Below are 12,693 nucleotides of genomic sequence, written 5' to 3'. Positions count from 1 at the left end.
GGTTTCAGTTTCATTTTTAGGTATAATTGCAGTTATTTAAATCATTTAATATTTCTGTATTCAAAATTATATTTAAAACATTAATCTCCACATGAATTTATGAATGTAATTGCACTCATGCCACCTCTGAGCCTCATTGAATGTCTGAAAATGTACCTACAAGCCACTTTTGTGTTCTTTTTGTACCACCCCTGTAGTACAAATAAATTTTTCATTAATACTAATTTCATGATTGGTAACTTATTTGTCTTATTCTACTTCTTATTATATTGTTTTAAATAGAAATTTTAAAAAGCTTATAAACATAAATCTTTGAATTTTACAGATGAAAATGATGCCATTGCAAAGGTAAAAAGAAAATGCCCCTGTAAATCACTTCACCTCATATTAGATTTTTTTATTATTGATCAAAAGGTGCTCAATCTTTTTAAATTAGGAGGACAAGTGCTCTTGATTACAAGAAGAAAAACACTAATCTTAAACTGGGTGTGTGACAGGAAAAATTTTCAGTCAAAAGATTTATTTTTTTTTGCTTTAACCCCTGACTACTACAACAATTAATACAACTTTTGTTTAAAAGAATAATCACACAATATGCTATTTCTTCCATGTTTTAATTTGAATGGTAAACCCTTTGTTTGCCAAAAAATAAAGAGTTTAACTCTTTAAAATAAAGAGTTTACTGTGGGAGTACTACACTCAACCAACACCAGGGAAGGCAGTTTTTGTCAGAGCCCTTGTTGTTCTTAATTTTGACATTAATTTTCATTTTTACACCAGACATATATATCGGTTCAAAATATCGGTTATCGGTCTACTTGATCTGTAATTATCGGTATCGGCATCGGCCTTGAAAAACACATATCGGTCGACCCCTACTTCTCAGTGATGATCTTGGATCTTTGGGCCTCTTATTTAGACAGTGTGATATCGATGCGTGCAGGAGAAATATTTTAAGGAATTGGTGTTTGACAACGCTTTATATAGAGAGCCTGTCATCTTTAGACACACTTTGGCCAGAGATTTACACTGTGTTTCCAAAGTTACTGACGCAGTGTTGAGTGAATCGAAAATTAAAGGAAACAACTTTAGTTCAGGTCTGTTTCTCACACAGAGCTATCTTATGAATAGCATTCAGAAGAATTGTAAAATAGTGCAGGAATCATATGAACTGTTTTTATGATGTATGAACTACTCCTTTAAGGTGTCGTCCAACTGCTTTTTAAAAGTGAGTTTAAGGGCAGTGACTTGATGCAAACATTTTTTTTTTTGTCGTGCTTGTCACATCAAGTAAAATTATGTTGATTGTTGATTTATTTCTTCTTCTTTTTTTTTAATGATTGGTATATACCTCAGCATCTTTTCTTGCCTGCAGGTTCCTTTGTCTAAAAAACAAGACAAGCGCATTGGTGGTATTCACCACATACACACAGAAGCATCCGTCTATAGAGAAGAGTCCTCCATTTGTGCAGCCTCTGCTGAACTTCCTGTGGTTCCTCCTGCTGGCTGTGGACGGGTGAGATACTGTCCTGGATTCACACTCTAGATCTCAGCATCAGGCCCTTTGTGTCAATTTTTTGAATGCTCTATATCAGGGGTTCTCAACTCTGGCTCTCCACTTAATCCAACCTTGATCAAACTCATCTTTCTGTAATTTTCTATTAATCCTGAAGACCTTGATTAACTTGTTCAGGTGTGTTTCATTAGGGTTGGAGCGAAACCAGAGATTGTCTTATTATTGGGAGATGAGAGGGTCTGTATTACTTCAGAACAGCACGCGAATGAAATGTTTAACCAGCAAGGCTTTAAAACACATGCAAATAATGCACTTTTGTGATTGTGAAGTGCAGTGTCCCACGAGTATAACTCTACCGCTGAGTTAACATTTGATGTGAATGTATGTCGTGTTGTACAGTATATTGAGACGAGGAAGAGCCAGAACTACAACTGATAGAATGTATGCTGTAGCACGATACTACGATATTTCTTCAAAAGCAGATCATGGAGACATTTTAATCATCCACGATCACAAATCGTGATATTTCACACCCCTAAGCTGAATGTAGCAGAACAGCAAGCTCCCTCCCTTCTGCAATTTTCGTAACTGAATATTCTTGCAGTTTCCCACATATAATCATGTGGTTCTTTTTGCTGTTGCTTTCTTCTGGAAGGTTTGTGGGAACTGATGATTTCTTTTGGCTTTAAAACGGAGGTGATCTGTTCACAAGGAGAAAGCCAAGAAATATACACCATTCGAAAACCTAGTGAACATCCTGTGGAAAGATCTGTTGCCACACAATTAGCTGTTCTCACAGGAAACCATAGGAGACTTGAATGACAATTGTTTTCAGTAGAGTTTGGTATTAGCATGTTGCTAAGCTAACAACTCAAAACTGAAATCCATAAACATACACAGTATTGAATAAAACTGTCAAATTCTATTTTATTAAAAAAAATAGCCATATTGCTTGCCAAAGCTTGTCACATATTGTCGCTAATTCTGTGATTTGCTTCTCTGTGAAGGATACTTAGAATGCTGTGTTAGAAGTTGGTCAAAATAAGGTACAGTATCTTAGACGGCAGAGCAATCACAATAACGTCCTTTTAGAGCCTTCACATATACCTTTACTCGCTATTCCCTATATTACTCCACTAATATAGTCCACTGAATAAGTGAGTGAAAACCAGTGAGTGAATTCTCAGACTTTGAGGGCACAAGAATTGCTGCAGACACAATTTTTTTTTTGCAAGACTCTGGAATTTATTTGGGTATTTTTGCAGCTAGCTATTGAGTGTACATTGGTTGTACCAGAGATTGTCTTATTATTGGTTGATGAGAGGGTCTGTATTAGCCTACATACCATTGGATAAAGTGTAACTGCTAAATTGGATCATGTGAGGCTCCTCAGCCAATCATTCAATGGCAGTGACGTCCGTGGCCGGCTTTCACAGTTCTACGACAGTCAGTTACAGTTTACGTTGCACAGTAAAAAAAGATTTAAGATTAGGTTTTATTCTGTTCATTTAAAAGAAAAAAACCCAGCATGATAGGGCATACATAACACTGATACTAGCCACTAAAAAATTTAATTTATTTGTTGAAATGTGGAAGCCTTAGGAAGAATACCTTTTTCAAGCATCAGGCCCTTTGTGTCAATTTTTTGAATGCTCTATATCAGGGGTTCTCAACTCTGGCTCTCCACTTAATCCAACCTTGATCAAACTCATCTTTCTGTAATTTTCTATTAATCCTGAAGACCTTGATTAACTTGTTCAGGTGTGTTTCATTAGGGTTGGAGCGAAACCAGAGATTGTCTTATTATTGGGAGATGAGAGGGTCTGTATTACTTACCATTGGACAAAAGCGTAACGGCTAACTTGGATCACGTGAGGCACCTCAGCCAATCATACAATGGCAGTGACGTCCGTGGCCGGCTTTCACAGTTCTACGACAGTCAGTTACAGTTTACGTTGCACAGTAAAAAAAGATTTAAGATTAGGTTTTATTCTGTTCATTTAAAAGAAAAAACCCCAGCATGATAGGGCATACATAACACTGATACTAGCCACTAAAAAATTTAATTTATTTGTTGAAATGTGGAAGCCTTAGGAAGAATACCTTTTTCAAATAATTAATGTCCTTTATTCATTAAAATGCATTATTTCAACATAAGGCATATGGTCAAATAATAGTCATTACAATTCAAGTCTAATTTCAGGTAAAACCTGTAAACCAAAGAAAGAAAACATTTATATTTTTAGACAATACACAATATTACATATCTTTTATTAAATAATAATGTGATTAAATTTGCTGGTAATAATGCTGTAAATGAGTCCTACCTGTCGCGACATTCCCTTCCCTGCCTTCTCTTAAAAAATAACACATTTATCAAGGTAAAATCTATAGTTCCCAATGTAAGTACTATTTAGTGTAAAACATGTTGAAGATTGGCAAAAAGGTTGTTGATTAATTAAATGAGAAGTTATTTCCTCACAAAAGCTGTTTATGTAGCGTAGTGACATCCATAAAAAAAAAAAAAAGTAAACGTCTCTGGTCTCCTTCCCTGCATACCACCAAAGCCGCAGCATTAGAATTAGCCGTTACACTTTTTTGGCTAAAGGTTGCAGGCTTGCCTTCCAGTGGTTTTGGCTAAACACTGCAAAAAAAAAAAAAAGGACCTTAAGGGCCAGAGTTGAGAACCCCTGCTCTATATTGTAAAATTCTGTGAAAATAATAATCACTTTGACAGTCTGAGTAGACATTTTCTGGTCTATTGCTCTATTTTTATGCAGGGGTAAAAAATAGCATTATTTGATATCAGTGTGACTGAGTTATTTTAGTCTTAGGCTACGTTTACAAGACAACGATGTAGTCAAAAACGGAAATGTTTTTCCCGTGTCATGTACACGACAACGTTTTCAAAACGATTCGCGTTTACACATATCTGCGAAAACAAAAAATGTCGATACTAAGTTGTGTTTTATTTACCAGTGATTTTGTTAATTTAACAAAAAAATAATTTGTACAATATGCATTGAATTGGACAAATAATCTTTGTTAGCGAGTAATTGTGTAGGATAGAACTATTTTCCTGCTCATCTGGACACGCAAATGTTGCAAGACAGAACTAATCAATCACAGAGAGCATTCGAATACTCACTGCTGACAGTGCATTCAAACAGGGCTGCGTTTCCCAAAAGTATCATAAGAAAGCATTAAAGCTTTTGGGAACGGCAGCCCTGAACAATGCTTATCAGAGGACAGAAGGACAGAGTTATTTCACAATAAACAAACTGTAATTGTAGCCTACATAGTTTGTGCAATTACAGTTATTTAAATTGAACGTTGAAAGATAATATTGATCGAAAACGGCCAAAAACACTGTATTACATATGCCAGGCCAGTAGTTGGCACTGTCACCTTGTTAGTAAACAGTACCTGTAGGGAAGTTACGATTATATGTTGTATATGATAGGGATGGGCGTATCGATCCAAAGTAAAGTACTGCCGCGAGTATCGAAAGTATCGATACTCAAACAAAAAATATCGATACTAAGTTGTGTTTTATTTACCAGTGATTTTGTTAATTTAACAAAAAAATAATTTGTACAATATGCATTGAATTGGACAAATAATCTTTGTTAGCGAGTAATTGTGTAGGATAGAACTATTTTCCTGCTCATCTGGACACGCAAATGTTGCAAGACAGAACTAATCAATCACAGAGAGCATTCGAATACTCACTGCTGACAGTGCATTCAAACAGGGCTGCGTTTCCCAAAAGTATCATAAGAAAGCATTAAAGCTTTTGGGAACGGCAGCCCTGAACAATGCTTATCAGAGGACAGAAGGACAGAGTTATTTCACAATAAACAAACTGTAATTGTAGCCTACATAGTTTGTGCAATTACAGTTATTTAAATTGAACGTTGAAAGATAATATTGATCATGTTCTATTCTGTAATGTTAATAGAAATCATACACTGTTCACTGAATCAAACTAGTTCTTAAGACACAGTCTTAACATGGTGGCTAAGTTTATGCAACTGGCCCCAGGGCTCTTCAGCACCAGTCTTGGAGGGACATTGTCCTGCTGAGTTCAGCTCTAACCAATCATATGTGAACAAGCTGTTAAAGGTGTTCAGAATTACTTGTAAATTACAGACACGTGGGTTACATTTGGAGTCTTTCAGACACTGGCCCTCCAGGACTGGAATTGAAGAGCCATGCAATAGACCAAGTAGCTTTATCTGACATTTTGAATGATCCATCAGTGTTTAAGCAAATGATGGAACAAAACGATTAACGCAGCCTCTGGATGATTGTGGTTTTATTTCCAGTGGGAAGTTGACAGTCTTCACAGTGTTATGCGAGCAGTATCAGCCATCACTGAAGAGAGACCCCATGTACAATGAGGTGAGTTCGTGATAGTAGTGCTCTTAGACACATCACCAACAAGCTTCTTTTCTTTCGTAGTACCTAGACATACAAGGGTAGGCAGAATGACTGAAACACTAGCTCTGCTCTTGACCTAATAAGCTGTCTACATCAGTGTCTGCACAATAGATTACAAAAGAAATTGATGCTAAGCTAATGTAATAATCTGTGTTGTAAGAATGCAGTTAGATTACACAAATATCACAAATCATGTTAAAGGTCGCAGGCATCATTCAGAGAGATTCAACTTCACTGTTATAATGTAGTGTGGATTCTGCATGAGATAAGACTTTTAGACGTTGTTTATAACACACAATATGTTGTTCTCTTGGCCTCAGTATCTGGATAGAATAGGACAGCTGTTTTTTGGAGTGCCACCTAAACAGTCATCATCATACGGTGGTTTGCTAGGTAAGAAACATCCCTACCACTGTGTGACTACTGATCATGATTCATGATATTAAATGCTAAAGCACTGTTAAACAATTAAATGAATGACATATACTATGCTGAATTTGTTTGAATTTGTCTCAGAGCTGTAGAATATGTTTGATCTTTTAATACAAGTTGATGTCTGTAGAGAGCTCATCTCATTTTTGCTCCCAGTTTCATTCATTAAAAAAAGAAAATCAACTCCTTTCAATTAACCCCTTAATTATATTACTTAGTGGTGGGTGGTATGATCCGTTTTTAGCATCACTTAACCGCGTCGGTGATACACATCACCAAATAGTAATTAGGCTTGGTGCTACACCAAATTATGATACATTGTACAAAACCTCTCAGGTTTCATAATTCTCATTATCACCATATATTGAATTAATAACTCAAATGAATGAAATTAATCATTAATATGCAAATAATAAAACTACTAAGTATATCCAAACTTACAGTACAGTACACTTACAGTTAAGATGTGTGTACTGTATAGCAAATCTCAACTGCTTGATTGTTATATCATTGAAAAATGTCAACTATATTGTTAAACTATACAGTATATCCTACTTTATCTGCTCTGCATACATACAGTATAGTCATGTACTGCAATATGTACTATATAGCAAATCTAATATTGTTGCAAATTATATATATATATATATATATATATATATATATATATATATATATGGTTGGCCTTTAATTGAAAGTTTGTGAACCCTTTAGAATTTTCTGTTTCTATATTTCTGCTTAAATATAACCCAGGACCCCAAAAAGTAGACAAAGAAAATCCAATCAAACAAAGGAGACAAAAATATATACTTTGTCATTTATTTATTGAGAAAAATTATCCAGTGTTAAATATTTGTGAGTGGCAAAAGTATGTGAATCTTATCAGGTGTGTCCCCATTTTGCAGCAATAACTGCAGCTAAACGTTTCTTGTAACTGCTGATCAGTCCTGCACAACGGCTTTTTTAGCCCATTCCTCAGTACAGAACCCCTTCAGCTCTGTGATGTTGGTGGGTTTCCTCCTATGAACCTGCTTCAGGTCAATTCAATTGGATTAAGGCCTGGACTTTGACTTGGCCGTTCCAAAACATTAACTTTGTTCTTCTTTAACCATTCTTCGGTAGAATGACTTGTGTGCTTGGGGTCGTTGTCTTGCTGCATGACCCACTTTCTCTTGAGATTCAGTTCAGATAGGATAAGGTTCTTATGCTGGAATGCAGTGTGTTCTTTTCTTCAAACATAACGCTGATCATTTAAACCAAAAAGTTATATTTTGGTCTCATCTGTCCACAAAACATTTCTCTAGTAGCCCTCTGGCTTGTCCACATGATCTTTAGCAAACTGCAGATGGGCAACGGTGCATTTTTTTTTTTTTGAGAGCAGTGGCTTTCTTCTTGCAACTCTGCCATGCACATCATGGGTGTTCAGTGTTCTCCTGATGATGGACTCGTAAAAATTAACATTAGCCAATGTGAGAAAGGCCTTTAGTTGCTTAAAAGTTACCCTGGGATCCTTTGAGACTGTGCAGACTTTTACACGTCTTGCTTTGGAGTGATCTTTGTTGGTGGAGCACTCCTGGGGAGAGTAACAGTGGTCTTGAATTTCCTCCATTTATACACAATCTGTCTGACTGTGGATTTGTGGTGTTCAAACTCTTTAAAGATGGCTTTGAAACCTTTTCTAGCCTGATGAGCAACAGCAACTCTTTTTCTGAGGTCCTCAGAGATCTCATTTGTTTGTGCCATGATTCACTTCCACAAGCATGATCAAACTTTGATAGGTCCCTGTTCTTTAAATAAAACAGGGCAGGCAATGACACCTGATAGTCATCTCACTGATTAAAACACCTTTGAACAGATGGACTCTAATGCTGCGTTCAAGTCCTCCTGGGACGTTCGTACTTACGAGTTGACAAGTCGTAATTACGACGTCAGGTGCGTTCAAGTCAGTTTAGTCGGCACAAGATGGCGGTGTACCTTCTTTTAATAAATTACAAGAAAATACAACAGGGTCTGTTAACTCTGCTTATAGAAATGAAGAGCAAAGAATTCGCATCAGGTGTGTTTTGCGTTTTTAATATTTTTAAAAAGTCATTTATGAAGCCACTTTAAACTTTATCGCATAAAAATGTCATAAAAACGTAACATTAGCCAATGTGAGAAAGGCCTTTAGTTGCTTAGAAGTTACCCTGGGATCCTTTGAGACTGTGCAGACTTTTACACGTCTTGCTTTGGAGTGATCTTTGTTGGTGGAGCACTCCTGGGGAGAGTAACAGTGGTCTTGAATTTCCTCCATTTATACACAATCTGTCTGACTGTGGATTTGTGGTGTTCAAACTCTTTAAAGATGGCTTTGAAACCTTTTCTAGCCTGATGAGCAACAGCAACTCTTTTTCTGAGGTCCTCAGAGATCTCATTTGTTTGTGCCATGATTCACTTCCACAAGCATGATCAAACTTTGATAGGTCCCTGTTCTTTAAATAAAACAGGGCAGGCAATGACACCTGATAGTCATCTCACTGATTAAAACACCTTTGAACAGATGGACTCTAATGCTGCGTTCAAGTCCTCCTGGGACGTTCGTACTTACGAGTTGACAAGTCGTAATTACGACGTCAGGTGCGTTCAAGTCAGTTTAGTCGGCACAAGATGGCGGTGTACCTTCTTTTAATAAATTACAAGAAAATACAACAGGGTCTGTTAACTCTGCTTATAGAAATGAAGAGCAAAGAATTCGCATCAGGTGTGTTTTGCGTTTTTAATATTTTTAAAAAGTCATTTATGAAGCCACTTTAAACTTTATCGCATAAAAATGTCATAAAAACGATAAATTTAAACAAAAATTTACCGTCAACTACAGACGTTGCATCCATCGATTCCGCCATGTTTTTCATTGACACGCCCACAACTCGGAAACAAAACAAAATTTTGAGTTTCTCACTCGTAATAACGACATTGTGGTGGCGTTCATGTGTTCAACTCATAAATACAATCTATCCGACATGACTTGAACGCACCATAATTTCACCATCAAATTAACAGCTAATCCTAGAGTCACATACAACTGAATTTTGCGTCTCACAGTATGTAGTATTAGATCAGCTTCCTGAATAAATAAATGACAAAGTATGTAGTTCCATCTCATTTGTTTGATTTATTTCTCTTTGTCTACTTTCAGGACTTGCCTGAAAATCTGATGATGTTTTGGGTCATATTTTTGCAGAAATGTAGACAATTCTAAAGGGTTCACAAACTTTCCAGCAGCACTATATGTGTGCGTATGTAATTATTTATTATATGGAAGCTTATTTCTGCCATGGAATAAAAAAAAATAAAAAGGTAAATGTGACACTTTCTCTCACAATTGACTTTTTTTTCTGTATTGCAAGGAGAAAAGTCAGAATTGCGAGATAAAAAGTTGCATTTTCTTTCATTATTTTTTTCCCCCACGCTGGAAATAAGTGTGTAAAATGGGTCAAAATAATTTTCTGTACCTACAGTGTTTTTGTTCAGCATAATACTTTAATCTAAGGATATGTTGCGAAGAGTTAAAAAATAACTAGATTCTGGTTTGCTTTCTTTGTAATAGGAAATCTATTGAATAGCCTAATGGGCTCAGGTGAGGAGGAAGAGGGTGAGGAAGCTCAGGAGGACAGCAGCCCCATTGAGCTGGACTGAAGCATCTGACCGGTGGCTCGCTGGTCTCTAACATCCTAAACCAGCCCCATACCAAACCATTCACTGACGTGAACGACGACCAATCACGCATCCGTTTGGGCGCTCTTTTTCAATAACTAACTCTTTCCTGTTATTGTTGGACTTTGTTCTGTGTATAGTTTTTAAAGAATGAAGGTGCAACAATATCAAACTTCCCGGACTGTTGGAACAAAATTCATAAAAGAGCAGAAACAGATGCACTTCAGATGTAATTGGGACGCCCTCCATTTGTAGTTCTACTGAGCTGTTGGTGTCAGGGCCCCTCGTTTGTGAGAGGGACTTTCCTGTCCTGCCCCTGAGGGTGGTCGCTCAGTGTATTAATGAAAGTAATTCAATTGCTCTTAACTTATAATCCGTTCTAATATACTTTGATAAATTCTACAGTATGATAGCTCAAATCAAAACAAGGCTTGGTTTTGTGTGTCTTCACAGCTAGATCTTACCAGGGATATTACGGTATCCTTGACAGGACCTTTCACCACTTCTGTTACATTGTATGCGTGAGGATGAGAAAAGCACAGATCTTACACATGTGCGCGAGCGGGTGGATGAATGCATGTTCGTGTTGATCGAAGTGTGAATGTGCTGTTATAAATGTATCGGTCACCAAGGGGCCGCTTCATTCTCTGCTGAGGTGTGACTGGAGGTAATTAAAGAATCAATGGATGTAACATAAATAGATGGGTCCTGTTTTCTTAATTCCTGTAGAGCGTAAACTCAACATGAAGTAACAATTGTTGCTAATTACAACTTTTTTGGGGTTGTACAGCAGTATTGTTTAATGTCAACCAATATATATATGGGCATTGTTTTGGAAATCTGTTGTAGGTAATGGAGGCTTTCTAAAATATTGCAGATAGTTAATACACCAATGCAATGGCAATAATAGCCGTAGGGATGACTTTTGCAGGCCAACACAGAAGTTAGAATCTCCCTAGTTCCCTCACAAATTACAGATGTATTTTGTCACACAAAAAATCTTTAAAATATCTTATATAATTTATCTTTTATTTTTTTGTTATTCATTTTAGCTCTAAGTGCCTCTATAAAACATATGTGTATGTATAAATTAAAACATTCAATGTACAAACTTCTTCCAAAATAGTGTAAGTTAACAGTAGTGTCTATTAAAGGCAGGGTATGTGATTTTTCAAAAACTGATTCGGGCCGAATAGCAAAACAAACTTGTAGCCAATCACCTGAGCCAAGCAACAGAAAAATAGAGATGGTGGATAAAAAAAAAAACAAAAGAGGAAAACGTCTGTGGAACGATAAGGCAAGAAGTAGGACCCGCGTAAATATCAGATCAGCTTTCCAGCGCTGGAGAGAACTCGAGGAGTGGAGGCCTGCGATCGGACGCCGAGGTTGCTTTGTTTCTTCTCAATAGGTGAGTAACACCGTGTCTACAACAGCTAAAGTCTGCCTACACTGGATGCGATCAAACGACTGTTGAAAACCATTTGAAATCTGTGTCAGCACGTCATAAATAGAACCCGGCAGCAGTTTTCTGTCGGGGATTTGTTGCGCCACACCGCTCACATCCGATGTAGACACGGTGTAACATTGGTTTTGCTTTGTTTCACAGAACTAATCATTGCCTGGGTTGCGTACGTATATGTGGGGCGGAGCTATCAAAATAGGGGCAAGACCCTTTTGGGGTAGGGGCGTGTTTGTTTTGGTGATTAAAAATATCAACATTGGCTACCAGAAATCACTTACTCTGCCTTTAAGAACTAATAAATACTTAAAAGACTACACTGTGATCATGTAAAATGAGTGTTACCACAGCAGCTGTGCATCAAAAAAAATCATTTTCTGGATTAATGACTGCTCTACTTTTGACTCTTTTGAATCAGAGACGTGATATTGATAACGAGGAGTGTTTCGGAACAGATGAATATTTAAAGGGGTCATATTATGCGATTTCAATTTTTCCTTTCTCTTTGGAGTGTTACAAGCTCTTGGTGCATAAAAAAGATCTGTAAAGTTGCAAAGTCTAAAGTCTCAAATCCAAAGAGATATTCTTTATAAAAGTTAAGATTCAAACACGCCTACCTAAAACGGCTCGTTCTAACACGCCCCCACATGTCTACGTCACGATGTGGGAAGATTTGCATAACGCCGCCCAAATGTTCACGCAAAGAAAGAAGGCGTAACTTTTATTCTCGCTGTAGTATTGTTGTTGCCGCCGCTGCCATGTCGTGAAGGCGCTCTGTGTTTCGTTGTGAAAGCGAAACTACTTTGGTTGGCCTTCCAAGGACGATACCCACTTTGTCATGCCTGGAGCTGATCCGGGCTGGTCGCTGAGGAAATACATCAACTTCACGCTGTCGATCGGCTTTCACCGTGGACGAAGCGGAGTCCAGCCCGGGGTCGTCACATGTGGTTGCTGCAAGCCCGCCGGACGCTCCTTCGTCGAATCCGCCGGCCGCCTCTGCTCATTCAATCCGGCCTCCGCATACTTTAGGCCACGGCTCACTCTAGGCCTCCGCTCACTCAAGGCCAAGTGTGTGACGCTGTTTCGTTGTGAAAGTGAAACTACTTTGTTTGGTCTTCCAAAAGAGGACACGACTAGAAATCAGTGGTTA

At 37.5% G+C, this 12,693-nt stretch overlaps 1 protein-coding gene across 1 annotated transcript in view; it reads left to right on the top strand.

The window, feature by feature from the left end:
* Positions 1 to 10,782, top strand: part of LOC107571739 (Golgi to ER traffic protein 4 homolog) — a 24,441-nt gene extending 13,659 nt beyond the window's left edge. The window contains exons 6-9 of the mRNA XM_016258102.1: positions 1,376 to 1,516; positions 5,845 to 5,920; positions 6,280 to 6,352; positions 9,978 to 10,782. Coding sequence (XP_016113588.1) covers positions 1,376 to 1,516; positions 5,845 to 5,920; positions 6,280 to 6,352; positions 9,978 to 10,066 — 379 coding nt within the window. The 3' untranslated portion in view covers positions 10,067 to 10,782. The remainder of the gene's footprint in view (positions 1 to 1,375; positions 1,517 to 5,844; positions 5,921 to 6,279; positions 6,353 to 9,977) is intronic.
* The last annotated feature ends 1,911 nt before the right edge of the window (positions 10,783 to 12,693 follow it).

This window comes from Sinocyclocheilus grahami, unplaced genomic scaffold, assembly GCF_001515645.1.
Source record: "Sinocyclocheilus grahami isolate Dianchi unplaced genomic scaffold, SAMN03320097.WGS_v1.1 scaffold1642.1, whole genome shotgun sequence".
NCBI lineage: Eukaryota > Metazoa > Chordata > Actinopteri > Cypriniformes > Cyprinidae > Sinocyclocheilus > Sinocyclocheilus grahami.
This window is presented reverse-complemented; position numbering and strand designations above follow the sequence as displayed.